The sequence below is a fragment of the Cucurbita moschata genome, unplaced genomic scaffold (genome assembly GCF_002738365.1).
Source record: "Cucurbita moschata cultivar Rifu unplaced genomic scaffold, Cmos_1.0 Cmo_Scf00001, whole genome shotgun sequence".
Classification (NCBI taxonomy): domain Eukaryota; kingdom Viridiplantae; phylum Streptophyta; class Magnoliopsida; order Cucurbitales; family Cucurbitaceae; genus Cucurbita; species Cucurbita moschata.
In genome coordinates, this window is record NW_019268517.1 from 2,903,208 (window position 1) to 2,924,045 (window position 20,838).

General features: G+C 34.0%; 6 protein-coding genes across 6 annotated transcripts in view; all 6 read left to right on the forward strand.

Moving 5' to 3' along the window:
* The window catches only part of LOC111449032 (actin-depolymerizing factor 6-like), a 2,030-nt gene extending 1,243 nt beyond the window's left edge, over positions 1 to 787 (forward strand). Inside the window, exons 2-3 of the mRNA XM_023088860.1 lie at positions 127 to 392; positions 482 to 787. Of these exons, the coding sequence (XP_022944628.1) occupies positions 127 to 392; positions 482 to 632 (417 nt within the window). The 3' untranslated portion in view covers positions 633 to 787. The remainder of the gene's footprint in view (positions 1 to 126; positions 393 to 481) is intronic.
* A 1,645-nt stretch (positions 788 to 2,432) lies between these two features.
* LOC111440827 (remorin) lies at positions 2,433 to 5,798 on the forward strand. Its single transcript, XM_023077634.1, has 5 exons — positions 2,433 to 2,636; positions 4,227 to 4,280; positions 4,448 to 4,535; positions 4,719 to 4,800; positions 5,372 to 5,798. The coding sequence occupies exons 1-5, from the start codon at positions 2,531 to 2,533 to the stop codon at positions 5,564 to 5,566; spliced, it is 525 nt and encodes a 174-aa protein (XP_022933402.1). The 5' UTR covers positions 2,433 to 2,530; the 3' UTR covers positions 5,567 to 5,798.
* An 878-nt stretch (positions 5,799 to 6,676) lies between these two features.
* LOC111440690 (proline iminopeptidase-like) lies at positions 6,677 to 10,925 on the forward strand. The gene is made up of 10 exons (XM_023077597.1): positions 6,677 to 6,986; positions 8,333 to 8,469; positions 8,568 to 8,741; positions 9,028 to 9,261; positions 9,387 to 9,487; positions 9,606 to 9,678; positions 9,763 to 9,831; positions 9,927 to 10,034; positions 10,138 to 10,263; positions 10,628 to 10,925. Exons 1-10 carry the CDS (start codon positions 6,704 to 6,706, stop codon positions 10,820 to 10,822), a joined length of 1,500 nt encoding a protein of 499 aa, XP_022933365.1. The 5' UTR covers positions 6,677 to 6,703; the 3' UTR covers positions 10,823 to 10,925.
* Positions 10,926 to 12,617: 1,692 nt separating this feature from the next.
* LOC111440838 (desiccation protectant protein Lea14 homolog) lies at positions 12,618 to 13,505 on the forward strand. Its single transcript, XM_023077647.1, has 2 exons — positions 12,618 to 12,881; positions 13,084 to 13,505. Exons 1-2 carry the CDS (start codon positions 12,676 to 12,678, stop codon positions 13,334 to 13,336), a joined length of 459 nt encoding a protein of 152 aa, XP_022933415.1. The 5' UTR covers positions 12,618 to 12,675; the 3' UTR covers positions 13,337 to 13,505.
* A 1,575-nt stretch (positions 13,506 to 15,080) lies between these two features.
* Positions 15,081 to 16,030, forward strand: LOC111440819 (RING-H2 finger protein ATL67-like). Its single transcript, XM_023077623.1, has one exon. It carries the CDS (start codon positions 15,232 to 15,234, stop codon positions 15,802 to 15,804), a length of 573 nt encoding a protein of 190 aa, XP_022933391.1. The 5' UTR covers positions 15,081 to 15,231; the 3' UTR covers positions 15,805 to 16,030.
* Positions 16,031 to 18,610: 2,580 nt separating this feature from the next.
* On the forward strand, positions 18,611 to 20,785 carry LOC111440810 (reticulon-like protein B1). Its single transcript, XM_023077613.1, has 5 exons — positions 18,611 to 18,935; positions 19,530 to 19,710; positions 19,809 to 19,950; positions 20,190 to 20,259; positions 20,354 to 20,785. The coding sequence occupies exons 1-5, from the start codon at positions 18,746 to 18,748 to the stop codon at positions 20,518 to 20,520; spliced, it is 750 nt and encodes a 249-aa protein (XP_022933381.1). The 5' UTR covers positions 18,611 to 18,745; the 3' UTR covers positions 20,521 to 20,785.
* Positions 20,786 to 20,838: the final 53 nt, after the last annotated feature.

Genomic DNA, 20,838 nt, shown 5'->3' on the forward strand with positions numbered 1-20,838 from the left:
AAAACAAAAAAAAAAAAAAAAAAACGAACCCAGAAATCTCTGACATTATGGTATGTTTCAAACTCGTTCTTTATTTGATTTCTTCTCAATAATTGTGTTTTCACATGTCTTTTGCAATTTCGATAGGCAAATTCTGCATCAGGAATGGCAGTTCATGACGACTGCAAATTAAAGTTTCTGGATCTTAAAGCCAAAAGAAAGTTCAGGTTCATTGTGTTCAAGATTGATGAGAATATCCAACAGGTGATGGTCGAGCGAGTCGGTGGTCACGATGAAACCTACAACAACTTCCTCACAGCCATCCCTGCTAACGAGTGTCGTTACGCTGTTTATGATTTCGATTTCACAACTGACGAGAATTGCCAAAAGAGCAAGATCTTCTTTATTGCTTGGTATTATCTCGACGTATTTATCGTACTATTTAATTTACTAACTTACGAACCTTTTTTTTTCCTTAAATTTTTGTAATTTGTTTATGTAGGTCACCCGACTCGTCGAAAATAAGAAGTAAAATGTTGTATGCGAGTTCGAGGGATAGATTCAAGAGAGAATTGGATGGAATTCAAGTTGAATTACAGGCAACAGATCCCAGTGAGATGAGCATTGATATCATTAAAGCAAGAGCTATCTGAATCCCCACAGACAAAAGTAAAAAACTTTTTCACTGCAACAAACATTATTTTTTTACCTTACAGTTTTACCCTACGCTCCTAATTTTCAAAAATTTACCATTAGCTTTCCTTTTCTTTTGGGTCAATTCTCATATTGACACGTGTCATTTATTTATATAGTTGGTCCCTTTTCCATATTTTACGTCTTCAATTTCTTGTAATAGAATATATAAAAATTACATTACTCTTATAAATTTATGAATTTTTATATTAAATTTAATAAACTTGTTATTCGGTTCAATTTACTTCCTAATTTTTTAATTAAAAAAATTAAAATTCGTCCATCAAATTTAAAATTTAAGAAATTATTTTTTTCTCCATTGAACTTATGATCTCTTAATGAATAATATGTATGGTAATTATAAATTATTTATTGTTTTTTCTTTTAATAAATTAACCAAAAAAATTTCAAATATTATTAATATTTATATTTAATAGAAAAAAATGGAAATGCATAGCTGGATTAATATTTATATTATTTTGAGAATCCAAAAAATAAAATTTTAATCCAGCTATGCATTTCCAGATATTTTTTTTTCTATTCTTTTAAAATTTTGGACCGTACATTATATTTTCAAATTATAAATAATAAAAATATATTTATATATTAAATTTTAAAAAACCATTGCAATTTAATATTTTGATTATTCCTATTTTGCCCTCATCATAACCCGATTTTTGTGTGCGTCCTCTATTTTTTTGTTTCATTGTCACGGTATACAATAATGGACTATAGTATATCAATGATAGACCTTATAGTAAACGAGCTTCTTTTGTTTTATAAATAAGGTATATCAGTGAAAGACCTTATAGTAAATGAGCTTCTAGTCGGTCACTAACATACCTTGCACAAGCTCCATTTAAGCGCCCGACATGTCGTTAGCTTTACCCAATCTTTACATTCTTCAGTGGTCAAGTTTCAACGTTTTCAATGAAATCCTATTTGAATACTTCCAATGAATTCCCGATCAATTCTTTCGTAGATCACAAGTCAATTCTTTTTGTATGAAAGGTACGTGACTGAGTGATATATAAGTCGCGTTATTTAATAAAAAATAACTTAAATCATAAGTTTAGTCCATAAACTTTTATATTTCTGTCTAATTGATCGTGGATTTAATATATGGAGTTTTCCTAAATTAAATTTTATATCTAATAAAATTATTTATTTTAAATTTTGTGTGGATTAAATTTATATATTTTAAAAAAAAAACTCAAATAGATCGAACATTTTTTTAACATTAAAAGACTGAATAAAAATAAATATATAAATCAGGCATTTAAAAAAATTAAAGATGAAAAAAATACAAAATTAAAAAAAATATATATATTTTCCGGCAGATATTTTGGTCAAAAACATAAAAGAATTATTTATTAAATGGGCCCACGTTGTCGGGTCGACCACGATCATTATAAATAAAGCAATTGCATCTAATTCTATCTAAAACGTCGACGTTTCACCTTGCCGACATCTACATATCGTATCTGACTGACGTGGCAAAATTGCATTGATTAGCGCTTTTTAGCTGTCCATAAGCTACGATTAAAACGCGTAGTCGATTCCAACGGATCGCCAAAATTACCCGCCAACACTAACCGTCAGATCAGATTTTGACCACAGTCACTTACTAGTCAAACAAATCAACGGCTGACAAATCAGCACTGCGTCAAAAACCATGGACCTCACATGCAAATCCCACTGTCAGTTGTAAGGCTTACACCCCCACCGTTTTTTGATGAGCTCTCCGACCTCTGAGTATATATATACGTAAAGGCCCACAGAGGATAGCGATAAACGTAGGTGAAAATTTTTGGAGATTTTTCATTTCTAATCATTTTTGCTCCGAATTCTGAGAACGATGGTTGCGGCGCCAGAAAATTCCGATTCCTCTCCTGCTTCAGTGCCGCCGCCGGCGTCAGTTGAGGATAAGGAGAAAGCCTTGGTTCCAGTGCCAGTCTCTAATAGTAATCTCTCTTTCTTCCTCTATGTTATCTGTTCGTTGTTGTGCTTTGATTGTTGCTTGTGATTGCGATGATATCGATTTGTTCATTTCTGTCTCATTTCTTACCTTGATTTATCTCGATATGAAGTGTTGGAGTGCTTGAATTATAGGCTTAGGCGAATTGTTGTGTGCTTTTTTCTTCATAGAGCGCGTACTGTGCATAGATTAGGAATTCAGGCCTTCGTCTTGTTATACTTTCACACTCTGTTTGATCGTCGAGAAATGGATCTAGTCGAAGAATAGAATCTGTACAAATTTGATTGGGAGTGATACCGATGCGTGGAAATTTGTTAGATCCAATTGAAATGATGAACTCCATATCACGATAATGAACTCTTTCTGATGTTAGTATTGCATTGTTGGAGAAAGTCAAATGTAAATCCATCGCCTTCATATCTGTCGAAGTTCTTTTAATTCTATTCGTATGGGAGAATATTTTCCTCTTCATTAACATGCGGAACGTTTCACTCTTCTTTTTCAAAGTTCAACAATGACGCGAAAACATCAATGTTTAGGGTTGCATTTGGTATTTATCCAATAAGTTAGGTTTGGATTGAATCGATATTTTTATCTTTCTTTTGTAGTTTAGTACCATTTTGGTCTTTTATTTCCTAAGTACTTCCTAATTCCCAATCCCTGCATAATACTATTCACGGAAAGTCTCGTTTCACTCTTTTCCCGGATTTCCAGAGATGAAGATAAATAAGTTTTTGTGCCTCTTGAATAATTTTTCCTCTCTTTGTTTTGTTATCAGTGACATATGCTGTACTGGGCCCATAGGCGTTTCTGATACTCTTTGGTTTTAGCTGCCACTTAATTTATTCTTCAATATGCTTAAAGTGACAAATTGAAGATTATGCTTTAGCTTTTTATTAATTGTTTCCTTTATAGGTGTAAAGGAAGACATTGTTAAAAAAAAAAGCTACAAATTGACATTATAGCTTTCTCTAATATGATTGTCTAGTAATTAGCAGTTGGGTAAGGTAGAATCAAGGCATTCGTCTTTATCGATACTTTTGAAGATGCTAATGCTAAATAATGCATCACAGCTGTCTAGCGTCGTCTTGAAGAATGATCTGTGTCCTTTCTGTCATTTGATTCTTCTTACTCAATAAAATTGGCCAAGAATTTTAATTAAACTTGTTTAAGTTGCATCTTAACGACATACTACCTTATGGTTTTAACTTGCCATCTGTTTACTTTCCTTGGTAACTATTGATGGGGTGACAGGGTTCAGGCAATCGGTCTAACTCTTACCATGGATGGAGTTAGACATCTTGGCTGTGATTTGAAAATCATCACTCAGTTTGCTTTATACTGCGTATACTTCAATTTATTTTCATCCAAATTTCTTGCTAAAGTTACTATAGCATTGCTTTTGTCCCACCTTGATAACTTTTGTTTCCATCTTTTATTATAGCTTGTTTGATTTTCCTTCTAGTTTAATGGCTTTGTACTGTATTATACAGTTACCTTTGTTTATTGCATTAATTAGCCTGAAAACTCTATCTATGGGTGCTTTTACAATTGCTTTACTGTTGGATCTTGGCAGAAACCAAAGAAGATTCTGTACCAAAGAAAGCCTCCGGTGGATCAATTGACAGGGGTGAGCGTACAGCACGCATCTTATCCCATCTAAGTCTTCTAGTTTTACAACAATAAAATATTTTAAAACTTTTGTGCTGAAATCACAAGATTGTCCTGAAGAATGCTATATTTGCTGTGGTAACAAGTTGATCGTTCACAAACTGACCTGATCCTCAATTGTCTTAGATATCGCTCTTGCGGAGGTTGAAAAGGAGAAAAGGTTTTCCTTCATCAAGGCCTGGGAAGATAGTGAAAAATCAAAGGCTGAGAACAAGTAAGGCTTTGATTGAACTCATCCTATTTACTTATTAGATACAGGGGAACGAGCTGGATTCTGATTCCCAACATTCATTGATGTAATTTCCAAACTTAAAATTCAACTTTTAGCTGTATCACATCAGTATTCATGTCATGATAAGAACTTATGAACTGAAATATTTGTCTGACTATTTAATAGGTCACAGAAGAAGCTCTCTGCTGTTTCTGCATGGGAGAACAGCAAAAAAGCCAACCTTGAAGCAAAGTTGAAAAAAATTGAGGTAACTATTAATTCCTGTTCCTATTCTCGGGTTTAACAACAATTTCCAATTGGATATTTTACTTAGGAGGTGAGCTCTTTATCGAAAACACTCTGCACTTTTTATTAACAACAATCGATAAGAGATTACAAGTGGAAAACACTCGACACTTTTTATTAACACCAATCGAGAAGAGATTAGAACACTATAAAAAAAATTATTGCACCTTATACTTTGTATTTCTTTTGAATGAAAACCTAGTTAGGGTGGAGAATATTTACAATAGAATCTATCCCTAAAATATCTCGATCTTTGGGTGGAGGGTATTTATCTATTCCTAAGATATCTTAATATTTTTCATAAAATATGTGAATTTTTTTCTTAAAATATGTAGGTAGCTTCATTCTTAAAATACCTCAATCATTCATTTTTTTCTAAAATGAATATATGAATATGGGTTCATACAATTAGAGTATAAATGGCAACGACAATTAGAGTAAAAAGAATGGGAAATTTTCTGGATTTAATTTGAGAAAGAAAAGTGGAGAAGGAGAAGTGTGGAATTGTAGTATAACAAGGTTGAGAATAACAGGAACAATTGGAGAAGAAAAAGGCTGAATATGGAGAAAAAATGAAAAACAAAGTAGCCATCATTCACAAAGAAGCAGAAGAAAAGAAGGCAACGGTGGAAGCGCAACGGTCGGAGGAGCTGCTAAAGGCGGAGGAGACGGCTGCCAAATTCCGAGCAACCGGAACCATCCCAAAGAAATTTTTGGGATGTTTTTAAATGTGTGATCAATTAATAATCCTGTGTGTATTTTCCTGTTTTTACGTGTATATCTTTTCATGTTTGGACGTTCGTCTTCGTCTTCTTCGTCTTCGTAGTGTTTAAGAATTTTGTTTTGTTTATATAAAAATGTAAGATAAAAGTGGTGTTTTGGGTTTTGTTTGTGTGTTTCAAAAACTATAGTAAACTTTAAAGGCTCATTATACCATTTACACTGTGAATTGTTCACTAATTATTGCTTTTACTAATTTACCCTCTCATTTCTTAATCCTATAGATATCTACCAGAGATTCTATCTTCGTCCTCATCTACTATTTCATTTTTAATTCTCACTTTCTAAAAATTTACAAGGATTAGATTTTGTGCTAAGGTTATAACATAATTTTTAAAATTTCAATTTTCAACATTACTAACATAATTTTTAACATTATATATATATATATATATAAATAAATAAATAAATAAATAAAGTGGGATGAAAAATGTAATCTTTATTCCTAACTTCATTAAATTAACTTGAAATATCTCTCGTAACTTCTTGACACGTTCAGTGTGTTGGAGGATGAAAGTTTTACGTCAATTTAGAGAATGATCATGATTTATAAACAAAGAATACTCTCTCCTGGTTTGAGACTTTTTGGGAAATCCCAGAGCAAAACCATAAAAGCATGCTAATAATTTAAGAAATGATCCTGAGTTTATAATTAAATAATACTATATTCATTTGGTTTGAGACTTTTTGGGAAAGCCCAAAGCAAAACCACAGAGTTTATACTCGAAGTGGACAATATCATACCATTGTAGAGAGTCGGGTTCGTCTAACACAGTGTGGGTCCCACTAAGTTAAAATGCTTAATATATTTGAATGTTTATCATAATTTTAATATTATTGTTTGTTTGAATTCAAGAAAAAAAGATAAGGCGGATCTCTTTTTTAATTTTATATGATGTGTGACAGAAACAATGTTTAACAAAATTAATTATGAATGAAATTACCCCAAATTACAGTTGAAATCCTATACCGCTGGGCGTACAAATAATCACCACCAAAATAGAAAGGGTTAAAATGGTAATTTTATTAATTTTTTTTTCCCACAATTCGCCCCCTACCATAGTTGAGCTATTCCGCCATTTTTGATGAAGGCACTCCTCTTTCACTCTTTCCCCTCCCCCGCCCGTTCATTAATTCCACTCACAAGACTTCTTTCCGCCGTCCATTGCCGGAGCTCCGTCCGTTCATTGGCAGTCATGGCCGCCACCAATCCCTCTAATGGAGCATCTCCGCCGGAGCACGCAGCTGGCACCTGGTACTCCGTGCCGGAGCTCCGGCTCCGAGACCATTACTTTTCTGTGCCTCTCAATTACTCTCTAGATCACTCTTCTCCCAAGATCTCCGTTTATGCGCGGGAAGTTGTTTCAGGTTAATCAAATCCTAATTTCACTTTAAATTTACTTTCGATTTGTTGAAAATTTTGAATATCGTAATCTAGTGGCGACTGTTCTCGACCACTTGCATATGTATACTTTTTCTGTTCATTGATTGATTTTGTGGAGTTATGATGTCATTGTTGTTAATTAGAATTAGGTTAAAACAGTGATATCCATGAAGTACTTCTGCAATTTCTATCTTAGTGCAAAGCTTGTGGCGGCTTCCTTCAATAATTTCTTCTTATCCATGTAATACATCACAAATAAGGTAGTTGCTTCTTGTATAAAGAATAAAAAGGTTCGTTTCACATGTTAAATTCTCATTGTAAAAGGCTCCTTCTAGTGTAGGAATCTATCACATTAATAGGATATTATTCGTTAAGTAAATTTATTCGTCATGTCTATCAATTTCAACGGTTCTATTTCTTTCATACTTGTATAAAAAATTATGAAGCTGGAAAACAAGTTGTGTCACTCTATGAAGAACACTCCTCGTGGAGAGTTGCATTCTTTTTCAAGAAATAAGTTCATTGATATATGTAATGTATTAAAAAAATGGAGAAAGAAAGCCTCAAACCATTGGAGTTACATTAACATTCTCCAATTGGTCTGAGAAAAACTGTAAGAGAAGAAGAAGAGAATTTAGTTCTTACCAAGATAAAGCAAGGAAAAGAACACTATCATAAAAATGTTATAGGGTTTCTTAATGGGGTTATGCTTATGGCATTTGGTAAATGAGCAAAATTTTCAAATCTTATCCTTTCTTTTATTTTCTAATTAAAATTTTGAGAAAGTTAGAACTTAATCTCTATGTTTTTAAATGTTAGAAATCATCTCTATGGTTTGATAAAACATTCGTTAATGATCCTTACCACCGGGACTATTTATGTGTGTTTTATCAAACCATAGGGAATAGTTATGAGATTTTAGCTAACTCTAAGGACGAAATCTAGCGATCTTCCTCCAAATCATATGGACTAAATTTTTACTTGTGATTAAAATTGTTGCAGAATGCAATATGGGCTCTAAAAAATTTTCTGAACATCTCAGTCAGAATACAAATAGTTTGCTTGCATCTTCTAGAAGTTGAGTGTTGCTGAAGCTACTGATTCAGGGACTTCTTAAATATTGAATGATATTATAACCAAATCCTTCAAATACTGAAAGCTATTAGGTGATGATTACTTGATTTGCAATCCATCCCTTTCTCGAAAGAATTATTTTGTCAGTTCCTATATGTACCTGGGTTGTTTTTGTTTTTGGGCATTTATGTTTTGGTTAAATCAATTATGATTTTAGTAATTGCGACCCTTAACAAATACAGATTCTGCATTGCAGTGGGGAAAGAAGAGCAACCAATGCCATACCTTCTATACTTACAAGGTGGACCTGGATTTGAGTGTCCCCGACCGACTGAAGCAAGTGGATGGATACAAAAAGCATGCGAAGAATTTCGTGTTATATTGATGGACCAGGCATGACTTTTGTCAACTACCTTTGAGCAACAGCATTTGAAATATAAACAACTGTTGTCATGATCTTTTATTCCACTTACATATGTATATCACTGCAGCGGGGAACAGGATTATCGACTCCTTTGTCTCCATCATCCATGTCCCAATTCCAAAGTGCAGAGGACTTGGCCGACTACTTGAAACATTTTCGAGCTGATAACATAGTGAATGATGCTGAATTCATTAGGACTCGTCTTGTTCCTGATGCTGCACCTTGGACCATTTTGGGTCAGGTATGCAATTTAGTGTTTCTTTTTTAGTTTCAAATTTTGCAATCAACATGTTTAGCATAGCGCTCTTTACTCGTCCTTACTTCAATAGATGACTTCTAGTCTTTGCAAGCAACACATTGAGTTTAGTACTCTTCGCTCAACATGTTGAACTTACATAAAGCAATAAGCAGACTTGTTAGCTTTGGGATTTCTAAATGTGGCTTTGCTTTATATAAGTTATTGCCTTCTGTTGTGTGGTAATTTAAATCACTGCAAATTCAAAGATAATCTCTTTTTCCCTGTACAGAGCTATGGTGGGTTTTGTGCAGTTACGTATTTGAGTTTTGCACCACAAGGATTGAAACAAGTCCTCATAACTGGAGGAATCCCTCCAATAGGGAATGGATGCACGGCAGATTCTGTATATAGAGCATGCTTTGAAAAGATTATTATTCAAAATGAAAAATACTACAAGAGGTATCCTCAGGATGTCAAAATCGTCCATGAAGTTGTGAAATACTTGGAGGAGAATGGAGGCGGGGTGAGTACATTCGTGATTTATGTCATCATAATGCTATAAAAAACCCGAACGAAATGCTTAAATGTCTCTCAGATCCCTTTACAACTCACTGAAAGAAACACTTATTTCTTTTTGTTTTTGTATAGATTCCTCTTCCCTGTGGTGGTATCTTGACACCTAAAGGGCTGCAAACTCTTGGGCTTTCTGCTTTAGGATCTAGTACAGGTTTCGAGCGCATGCACTATTTGTAAGGCGTCTTAATTTTTGTCGTTTTGGTTTTATTCTTTTGGATAAATGAATAATCAACTCAAGAAATGTGTGTAGTAATCTAATTACTCTCTTTTTTCCCCCCTCAATCATGTCAGGTTTGAGAGAGTATGGGATCCTATAATAGTTCCTGGAGCACCAAAACGAATCAGTTATTTCTTCCTTAATGCTGTTAGTATTCTACAATTTCCATTGGTAGTGATTATTACTAAAACTTCATTCTTGAATGATTCTAACAACTAGACATATTTGCAGATCAGTGGCTGGCTCTCACTTGATTCAAATCCTCTTTATGGTCTCATGCACGAGTCGATATATTGCCAGGTAACCTCCTTTTTTACCTTTTAGAATTACATATTGGTCGTTTGAACTCTCTATAGAGTGAACTTTTTGCCACTTCGTGTTCCTGTTCCCCAAAGGGCGCCTCGTCTCGCTGGTCTGCTCAAAGAATAATGAATGAACTGGAGAACAAATTCGATGCAACAAAGGCTGTAAAAGAAGGATGTCCTGTGTATTTCACTGGAGAGGTAGGTGCATTATACTCATAAAATGTCATCATGCTGATCGAGTAAATAGCCATCTGAGTTTATTAGGTCATGCCATACCTTTTCAAGATTTATGCTTCTGCAGATGATCTTCCCGTGGATGTTTGACGAGATTCATGCCTTGAAACCGTTCAAAGACGCCGCTAATATATTGGCCGAGAAGGAGGATTGGCCTCCCCTATATGACATTGCTGCTCTTAAAAATAACAAGGTATTCTCTCCAACTGCTTCTACATTTCCAAGTAGTGTTTTTTATAATGTTTCTATCCCGAAAATCCCGTCTTTGGGGTACTTTACTGCAAAACATCCTAACTTGCCCGAACGAGTCTGCCATAGGTTCATCTACACCGTGCTCGTAGTTACTACGTTGTTAGTTTAGCCACTCGGTTTTACCATAGCCACTCTGCCGTAGGTTCATCTACACGATCCTCTCCCTTCGTAGTCTCTGTCTCCACCATCACCATCTACACCGATGTCGATTTTACCATAACAACATGTCATGACAAGCATTAGGATTAGGTTGGGACTTCTTTGTTGACAAAAAGTTAAACATCTTTTCGGAATCCCAATCACAGGTCCCGGTCGCAGCAGCAGTTTACTACGAAGATATGTACGTAAACTTCAAGCTGGCCATGGAGACAGCTTCCCAAATAGCAGGAATCAGGCTGTGGGTTACTAATGAATTTATGCATTCTGGTCTGCGTGATGGAGGGCCTCAAGTTCTGGATCACTTGATGGGATTGTTAAATGGAAAGAAGCCTTTATTCTGAGGTTTTTTTCTCTAAACTTTGTTGCTTTTCCTCATGATTATTGGATGCAGTCTTTGCCATGACCTTTTCATTTCCTCCTCAATAAGCTTTATCTCCTCCTCAATAATGTGTGTGTATATATATATATATATGTATATATATGTGTGTTTGTGTATATATATGTACATATGTGTATGTATATATATATGTGTGTGTGTAAATTTAAATTATAAACTTAGAACTAAATCTGTATTTTAGAGTAGAAGATTTGAAACTTTGATAATGATATTAAAATTATTTTTAAAAACTATAATATTTAGATAAAAGAAAATTTATTTTTATTATTTATTTATTTATTATTTAAACTTCCTGAGAAAAACATTGAGATGATTTCTGGTAAATTATATAAATCAAAGCCTAAATATAATAAATTAAATAAAAAAAATTTAAAATTATATGGAAATTAATTTAATTTTTTTAAAAACATAATAGAAAAGGAAAAGAGGTATATTCAAACTTAGAAATGTCCATATGAGGCCTCGTACGGGACCTACCCGCCAATTTAAATGTGGTACGAGACCTACCCGAATGAATTTTCTATGTTAGTTAAAGGGGGATTGTGATGGAATTACATTTTCCAACTCCAACTTTGATCCCGTCCAGCACCACTTTTATATATAAATAAAAATTTGATATATATATAATAAGTTAGTTTTGTGTTATACATTGTATTTTATTTATTTATTTATTTAAAATAAATAAACAAATATTTTTTAAAAAAAATGTTCGAAGCTATATTATACTATTTAAATTTAAATTTTTAGAAATTAAGTTATATTATATTTTTTCTCATGGATTTTTTAAACTTATTTTACATTTTTTAATAGAAATTATTAGAAAATAAAAATGGTCAATTAAAATAAATATAAGACAGAGAAGGCAAATATGAAAGGTTTTATGTCATGTTTTGTATACATGCTTTCTATATATATATTTTTTTCAAACATTTTGCATTTATTAATTAATTTCTTAAATATTTTTGCAGTATTCATTATATTAAATTTGTTTAACTTTTACTAAATCAAGATTTACGGACAGATAAAATAAAATTATTTTAACAAATAAAGAGATAAAAATCAAATTTTCTCCTATTGTGAATATTCCAATTATATTACAAATTTATTTAAAATCTATCTCCGTATTTGACATTATATAATTTTTTAATTTTTATATTTTCAAAATATTCTTAATAATTTTATTTTTTTAAATTTTGTTCTCTGTGCCTGGTTTTTTAATTTTTATATATTATTTTTTTAAAGCCTTTTTAATCTTACCATAATTTTTTCATTCATTTTTAATATACCAATTTCAAAATAAAGATAATTATTTAAAAGTAAATTTAAAATAAATACAATTATTTATTTTCTAATTGTAAATATTCTTTTTATTTTAAATTAAATAATAAAATTTTCATTTAAATAATTAATTATAAGATATAATTATTAGATGAGGTTGTATTATTATTTATAACCACTCACTAATAAACTCTAAATTTAAATAATAATAATAATAGTAATAAATTTTAAAAAAGGATGGATTAAGATAATTATTGTTATTATTATTCATTTCTTATCCATTTTTCTATTTTCATTTATTTTCCACGTGTACTACATAACTACATTTAGTTACACGTGCAAAGAACACGTGTGACTCGGTGCCGATTCAAACAATTACACGCTTACGTACTTCTCTCGAGTCTGGACGCTCTTATAAGGAGGGATCCGTTCCTCCCGTCTTCTTCTGCATATCCATTTCTCCGTCTTTGCTCTGTATTTCTTCATCTTCTTGCACTTCTTTTCAATCTCCTTGCGAAAATGGCAGGTTTGATCGACAGAGCGAAGAACTATGTCTCCACGAAGGTCGCTAACATGCCGAAGCCAGAGGCCTCCGTCACCGACGTCGATTTCAAGCGTTTGAGCCGCGATTCCGTCGAATATTTGGCCTATGTTTCCGTCTCCAATCCTTACAGCCACGCCATTCCTATCTGTGAGATTTCTTACAATCTCAAAAGCGACGGCAGGTTCGTTCGTTCGTTCGTTTACTCGCATTTTCAAATTTCCTCTGTTTTTTGATTTCGTAAATTAGGTCACAATCTCACGATCGATTAGTACGTATATATTGAATCGATCGATTAGACGATCTCGATTCGTTCAATAGGAAAGAAGGAATGAAATGTTGTTGTTGTTGAGATCGTGTGATTGATGGATCGATCGAATGTGCAGATCGGTTGTGACAGGGACGGTGCCAGATCCAGGATCTCTGAAAGCGAGCGGTTCGACGATGGTGGAAGTAGGGGTGAAGGTGCCGCACTCGGTAATGATAAGCTTAGCGAAGGACATCGGGCGAGATTGGGACATTGATTACGAGTTGCTGATCGGACTCACCATTGACCTTCCGGTCATTGGAGACTTCACCATTCCTCTGTCTACAAAAGGCGAGATCAAGCTCCCTACCTTCTCTGACATGTTCAAATAGCTATATTTCTTTCTTTCTTCGGTTAATTTATGTTTAATCAAATGTTACAAGTTCCAAATCACGCTTACGTGATGGATAATAAGGTTTCTTGTTAGCAAGAGCAACATCATCTCCCTACCATATCTATATTCTCTAAACAATTTGCGTCCAGTTTTATATATATCCAACCCTAAAATACTTGAGATGAGTTTTTTTTATCAACCATATAAAACTAACCGATCATTGTCTAAATAGCCTCCCCTTAATTGAGGCTCGACTCCTTTCTCTGGAACCCTTGAACAAAGTGGCTCGACTCCTTTCTCTAAAGGCTTCAAACAAAATACACCTTTTATTCGACACTTTAGACACTCTTGATTACACCTTCGAGGCTCACAATTCTTTGTTCGATAATTGAATCACGACTCTCCACAGTAGTCTACTTTGAGTGTAAGCTTATGCTCTCTCCAAAAGACCTCATCACCAATGGAGATAGTATTTGAAGATAGTATTTTTCAGTTGAAAACCAATAATCATTCCCTAAATTAGCTCACCTTGCGGATTTTTCTTTTTATTTTTAATAGCCAATTTATCCTTGGAAGTTAGAGTAGTTTCTTTATATATATATATATATATATATAATTATTTTATTAATAAAATTTCTAACTTTTTCAACGAATTTTCATGCCTTTGGGTTTTTCTTTAAAAAAAAAAAGTTTAATTTGCTTTTAATTAATTAATAAAATAAAAAAATAATATATATATAAAAAGGGAGGACGCGTCGGAAGTGCACAAAAGAACAAAGCTAACTACAAAAGTCAATGGTCAAGTCAAAATTCCATTTTTAAAATATAATATATATATTCCAAAGAATAAATTTATAATTGCGTTTTTAGTCCCGACAAATTTAAAAGGTTTGTAGGTTGTCTATTTAATTATCATATTTTCAATTTTCAATTTATTTTAAAATTATTATTTATTTATTTGAATACAAATTATGATAATAAAAGAAGTAGGCATTCCATATTTTGAATAGTTGTGAATATACGTTTCTTAATTAATTTAAAAATTGGATGCTAATTTAGAAGGTTGTTTATAATATATTTGGTAATATCTTTATAAGTAATCAGAGTTTAAATTTTTAGAAATTAATTTTTTATAATTATTGTTAAGTAACATTACATAATTTATTCAATAATAATATACTATTCGTAACTAATATCAAATGAGTTCATTTATATATTCCTTATTTATTCGGGTTTCTCATGCCCACTATTCTCTACCTTAGTTTGATCTCGAACCACATTCAATTAGAGAGGTTTAACTCTTATACCACATATAACGTCTCATGTCCAAAATTTTGATCATAATTTAGAATATGAATTCGACAACGGATGATCTCGTTATTTCTTCGCATCCCTGAGGCATGATTTGTACTTGCTTGCCTTGAGCCAACGAAATCTATCCTCATAAAATCAACACGGATCTTTTAAGCATGTTTTGTCATTCACTCACATGTTTATTTGAAAAATTTTCACTAACTAAATGGGTCCAAACAAACAATATTACTAACCGTAATTTGAACTGTTACAAATGGTAACAAAGCAAAATAACACACTGCGTGCTATCGAGGATAGTGGTCTCCTAAGAGATGGATTGTGAGTGTTGACGTGAAAGTTCCACATCGACTCATTTAGAAAATAATAATGTGTTTATAATCAAGATTTTAGAGTGAGTGAGTGAGAGTTGGAAAAGACGAAGGGCGTATTAAATGCTGCGTCTGAAATCCCCACCCACCTTCCCCCAAAAAGTTATCTGCCCTATTTCCTTCTTTCTCTTCCTTCTTCTTCTTCCCCACTAATGGCTTCAACTGCTGCAACTCCATTACCATCTCCATCTCCATCTCCAAATCCTCTTCAATGTCCTCCTCTTCCACCGCTTCTTCCTCCAATTACTCCTTCGCTAAGCTTGGTCTCGGCTACGCCATTGCCATAGCCCTCGCCTTCCTCGTCCTCCTCTCCGCTCTCCTTCTCGCCTTCTACGTCTGCTGCCGCGCCTCCCGCTCCCGCAACCTCCGTCTCTCTTCTTCCAGGCCGCCTCCCTCGCGCTCCGATGCCGGTATCATTCTCCCGCAAATCATTTTTGTCGCCGAGGACGACGGCGCTCCAGATCGCGACGATGACAACGGCGTCGTTGGCCTCGATCAGGCTGTGATTAACTCTTACCCTAAATTCCCCTTCTCCAAGGACAAATCCATGGCCGGGGCTAATTGCGTTTGTTCTATTTGTCTATGTGAGTATAAGGAGGCGGAGATGCTGAGGATGATGCCTGAGTGTAGACATTACTTTCATCTCTGTTGCATCGACGCTTGGTTGAAGCTTAATGGCTCTTGCCCGGTTTGCCGGAATTCCCCGCTCCCGACGCCGCTTTCCACTCCTCTGCAGGAGGTTGTGCCGCTCTCACAATACATGGCGGATCGGAGAAGGAGATAATCGGTCGCTCGATCGATTGATTCATATCGACAACACTCCAATAGGTTCTTCTATTACTTCTACTCTCTCTTAGTTCCATATTCTCTGTTTGTTTTACCTGTTTTTTCTTTTAGGAAATTGTAAATTCTTTGGTTAAGGTGCTGAGTTTTCTCCTATTTTTGAATGTTCTTGGAACTGTTCGACCTATACATGAATTTTTCAATTTACTTTTTGAGTAATTCGCTAAGAAGTCACGAATCTATATTCTCGTGTAGATCTGATAGTGTTGGGTTCGTTCATCCGAAAATCAAACAAGAAAAAATGAGACAAGAAGAACTTTTCTGGTTCTCTTCCTCCCTTTTCGTGCGAAAAAGTTTGCTTGACTCATCTCAAGGGTCCTCTTTACTTCCACTGTAGTCTTCTGTCTGTTTGCTCCATTTTCTCTCTAAATTTTCATCTCCATCATCATTTGCTAATGGTTTGGCAAGCGTGCAACAAAATTGCCCCATTGTTTTCCCCTTCTTTTTCCTAAATCCATTGAAATTCAGCAGTAGAACTGAAGAACATGGGTTTCACTCTTTGAGTTGAATCCATAAGCCAATTATCTCTGTTTTTTAGTTTCAAAATCGTGCACAAGATTGAAATGGATGTGAAGAAGTTGAAATCATTGGTTAATTTTGGATGGAATTTGTACGATTTCAAGAACATTCAAAAGGACCGAAGATTTTGATGGAATTTGCTTTTATTTCTGCTTATTATCCCTTAGAACGGTGGATGATGACTGATGTGGTTATGATTTGGATAGGCACTTCGGTCACCTTTCCCGAGTTTAATTATGAATCCATTGATTTCACTGCTTTTTCTGTGGAAATTTCAGACCGGAATGTTGTTGCCTTTTTATTAACAACGGACATCCATGAGATTTATATATATATTTTTTCAATTTAACTTAGTGAAAATCACGAATGTTCTTCGTATATATGTTGATTAGTCGAGTTATGTCGAGGTTGACCAAAATTTAAATTTGAAAAACTTTGTAAAGTTGGATAAACTAAGGACTTAAAAGTAGAAAATTTAAAAATGGAAATGTAAAGTTGATGAATGTTGTCACATCTTTGAAAGTTCATTGACTAAAGGCATTATTGAAAAACTTGTAGAAGAGAGCCGAAAGTCTGAAAACCCATCATTTCGTCAACCAAATTCTGATTATCTTGAAAATTTGTACAACAAATGTTAAACGGCATTTTACTCGAAGAACAACAAATAAACAATATTGCACGAAAACTACAAAATTATGTTGCATGTTTTTTTCTTCCGATTTATAGACTATCATGATTAGTTGTTTATCATCGATTAGTTACCTATTTCATGATTGAAGTCTATAGTCAAAACACATGTAGACTTATAGAAGAAGAACGACAATCAAAACTATGAAAATTATAGAGAGAAAACACTGTGAATAACGACATTGAAAAAATATTGTCATATTTGTAAATCTTTTTAAAACAAACCCTAATTTGCTATATCAGTTCAGTCGCCTTATTTTTTTTTGATCAAAATGTTAGAGATTTGAATCTGTACCTCTCGTGTTATATTTGGTAAAAAAAATTTAAACTTTTACACAAAAATATGTAAAATAATTAGGGTTGGAATTATTGATATGAAATTAAGTTTTGTAGAAACAATAAATGAAATGAGTGTTGGATACAACAACATACCAAATTGGCAATTAATGCTCATAATTCACTCATATATCACCTAAATTTCATACTTCAAAACTCTCTCCAATTTCAAACCATCAAAAGGTCCAAGGCTAGTTCAGGTTATAGGCCCAATATATTTGGGCCCAACTGATATGCACTCTCGATAAATCTTTACACTAACGGGCCGGCCCAAGTTGTTATTAAAGGCCTGGCCCTTAAACTATCTTTACTTCAAAAGCCCAGCCCAATCCAACTCTTCTTTTACCCACCCATATTCGTAGTTCTTAAAAGTTTAAATGTAAGTTCATAGACAAAAATATAAAATAATATTTTACTAATATAATTTCTAAAAAAAAATCAAGATTTAATAGGCATAGTTTTAAAAATAAAAATAAAAAATTCAACATATTATTTAACTTAAATATTATTTAAATATTAAACCATTTTTTAAAAGAAAATTACGGCTTGGGTTTCAAATGTTTTTACTCAATTATTTTTTTAAGCTTATTAAAAATCTTATTGGAATGATTTTAAAATAATAATAATAATAATAATAAAAACACAACAAAATTATAATTTTTAATAAATTATTAATTCTGTGAAGGGGTGTATCTAGGTCGAGTCGAGTTTGGTTAGATCGAGTTGAGGGTTTTTTTTTTTACCAAACCCAAAAGTTCAAGTTGGTTGGATTGTCAACCCAACCCAACCTTAAAATTTTCACAACCCAATCAAACTCAAGGGTTGAGTTGTCAGATAAAAAAAATTTATTTATTCATAATTTATAATTATTTAAATACTAAAACTATTATTATTATTATTATTATTTCTCCTATGGGAGTGAAAATGAGGACTGTTATGGTATTTCATACAAAACGTGGAACCCAGTACCGAGCCACAGAACTGTCCAAGCCGTTCAGGGCTGACCTAGTTTGATTCGATGCCACGTGTCCTCATATTTTCCCCTTCGTGTCGGCTACTTTCCCAAACATTCCTTTTAAATCGTCAGCTTTTTTCAACGCCGTCAATTAACGCCGTACCTTTTTCCGCGACAGTTTCCGTCAATCTGCTTTCGCATTGGCCAACCCGTTAATTAATTAATCAATTAATTTAATATCCAATTGTCATTCTTGCTTCCATTTTCGTTACTTTTCAAATTCCTTCAACTCTTCTTCTAAAACCCTAGTCTCTCTCTCTCTCTCTCTCTCTGCATCGAGTTGCTTGATTTTTCTTCAGATCTTGGTCACTGCAATCGATCAATCATGGCGGACCACTCTGACAACGTGGAGTCGAAATCGGAGTCATTGATCGACAAGATAGTCGAGAAGATTCATGATCATGATTCTTCTTCGTCCGGATCAGACTCTGAAACCGAGGGATCCTTGAAGGAGAAGGTCTTCCGCCTTTTTGGAAGGGAGAGGCCAGTTCATCATGTCTTCGGCGGTGGAAAACGTACGGAATCTCACCTCTCTGATTTGAACTCATTGAATAATTGTTTTGTTTTTTTCTATTACATTTCCTAAGTTTTACACTGCTTCTATTCGTTTTATTCGACCTTCGTCTTGATTGGTGTTTCTTAGGCTTCTTTTTGCTCTTTGGATTCGTTCTAGCTTGTTTCCCCATTCTCTGCTTGGATTTAGAATATATAAATAATTAGAAATTATAGATCTGCTTGCTTTACCTTACTGTGACTCATTGATAGTTCAGATCGAGTGTACGCTATAATTGAGTGATTCATTGAGCTTCCAGAGCAGAGTATTTATTATATTCATTGATAGTTCAGATCGAGCGTACGCTATAATAGAGTGATTCATTGAGCTTCCAGAACAGATTATTTATTATTTTCTTCCCCGAACTTGTTATATTTGTTCCTTGTCCCGGTTTCGATACTTCTACTTCATTTTTTTCTGCGTTGCACATTTCTGATTTCACATTTGAATATGTTCTGATGACGATACTTGTGTTGCTTATGTCGTATGGTAATTTATTTTTTGTTTGGCGGTTGGTAATGTTGATGACCGTTTCTGGCCCCTGTTGCATATGCAGCTGCTGATTTATTCTTGTGGAGGAATAAGAAGATCTCAGCTGGTGTCCTTACTGGAGCCACTGTTATCTGGGTTTTCTTTGAACTGCTCGAGTGCCATCTGCTTACGTTTGTTTCTCGTTCTCTGATCCTCTCTCTTGGGCTCTTGTTTCTTTGGTCCAATGCCCACACATTTATCTACAAGTGAGTTACTGAATCTCAAATTCCTTTTATCAATAATTAAGTTTCTAGCGACTTCAAATTATGCTCTTCTTTCCACTGTTTAACAAATGTAGTTACAGGAGTCCACCCCGAATCCCAGAAGTTCAACTTCCTGCGGACCCCTTCCTGGAGTTTGCTTCAACTTTGAGGGCGGAAATTAATTGTGGTTTTGCATTATTGCGGGACATTGCTACCGGAAGAGATTTGAAGAAATTCATCACTGTACGTATCTGCTATTGATGCACTCTATTTGTCTTTTTATTGTGTGTATTTTACTTGTTGGGTTTATCTCAACTCTCAAGTAGCAACCGAGCCTGAACAAGTTGCAACTTAATATATATACCTTGATTGGACTACAGATTCGACCATAATACTCAATATGCTAATTTGTAGTCTCAGATATCGAAGTTAGAGTAATTGAATTTTATCTAGATTATAGAAATGTTATGTCTCTGTATCAGGCAATTGCTGGGTTGTGGGTCCTGTCGATCGTGGGAAGCTGGTGCAATTTCTTGACGTTGTTCTACATAAGTAACGACAACTCGAACTCTATCTTCATATTTATAGCCATCTTTTTATCATCCTTTGTTGATTCTGACGTTTGACAACAACTTTGAAAACGCAGACTTTGTTTTGTTGCACACTGTTCCTGTTCTGTATGAGAAGTATGAAGATAAGATCGACCCATTAGCGGAAAAAGCATTAATTGAGTTCAAAAAGCACTACGCCGTGTTTGAAGAAAAGGTTTTGAGCAAGATCCCAAAAGGGCCATTGAAAGGTAAGAAGGCTTAAACTGGGTCTGGTTGGGTGTCTTCTTCCCTCGCAAAAAAGCGGTAACCACATGCTTATGATCTCTTTCTCGTTGTCTTTTGGCTGCACTCATCCATCATAGTATAGTTGTTGTTCAATCACAAGGGTGGTTTTCGCAATTTAGTGGGTTTGTTCTGCAAATGTTGAATTTGTAAGTTATGTTATTAGTTGTATGGGAACTTTCATGAGGGGAAGTACTTTGGTTTGTGGTTAGCTTTAGCTAATTTTGTCTACTTTTTTTCTCTCTCTTTCGTTCCAATTTGGGTGATGCCTTGAGGGAAAGAATTATTAAACTAATTT

Excerpts from the sequence above, each read along its gene's own strand:
- LOC111440810 (XM_023077613.1), top strand. The coding sequence starts at position 18,746 with ATGGCGGACCACTCTGACAACGTGGAGTCGAAATCGGAGTCATTGATC. Across the intron at positions 19,951-20,189 it reads ATTTGAAGAAATTCATCACT|GCAATTGCTGGGTTGTGGGT; the intron begins GTACGTATCTGC and ends TCTCTGTATCAG. Across the intron at positions 20,260-20,353 it reads CTTGACGTTGTTCTACATAA|ACTTTGTTTTGTTGCACACT; the intron begins GTAACGACAACT and ends TTGAAAACGCAG.
- LOC111440690 (XM_023077597.1), top strand. The coding sequence starts at position 6,704 with ATGAAGGCACTCCTCTTTCACTCTTTCCCCTCCCCCGCCCGTTCATTA. Across the intron at positions 8,742-9,027 it reads CTTGGACCATTTTGGGTCAG|AGCTATGGTGGGTTTTGTGC; the intron begins GTATGCAATTTA and ends TTCCCTGTACAG. Across the intron at positions 10,264-10,627 it reads CTGCTCTTAAAAATAACAAG|GTCCCGGTCGCAGCAGCAGT; the intron begins GTATTCTCTCCA and ends TCCCAATCACAG.
- LOC111440819 (XM_023077623.1), top strand. The coding sequence starts at position 15,232 with ATGTCCTCCTCTTCCACCGCTTCTTCCTCCAATTACTCCTTCGCTAAG.
- LOC111440827 (XM_023077634.1), top strand. The coding sequence starts at position 2,531 with ATGGTTGCGGCGCCAGAAAATTCCGATTCCTCTCCTGCTTCAGTGCCG. Across the intron at positions 4,281-4,447 it reads CGGTGGATCAATTGACAGGG|ATATCGCTCTTGCGGAGGTT; the intron begins GTGAGCGTACAG and ends CAATTGTCTTAG. Across the intron at positions 4,536-4,718 it reads AAATCAAAGGCTGAGAACAA|GTCACAGAAGAAGCTCTCTG; the intron begins GTAAGGCTTTGA and ends ACTATTTAATAG.
- LOC111440838 (XM_023077647.1), top strand. The coding sequence starts at position 12,676 with ATGGCAGGTTTGATCGACAGAGCGAAGAACTATGTCTCCACGAAGGTC. Across the intron at positions 12,882-13,083 it reads AATCTCAAAAGCGACGGCAG|ATCGGTTGTGACAGGGACGG; the intron begins GTTCGTTCGTTC and ends TCGAATGTGCAG.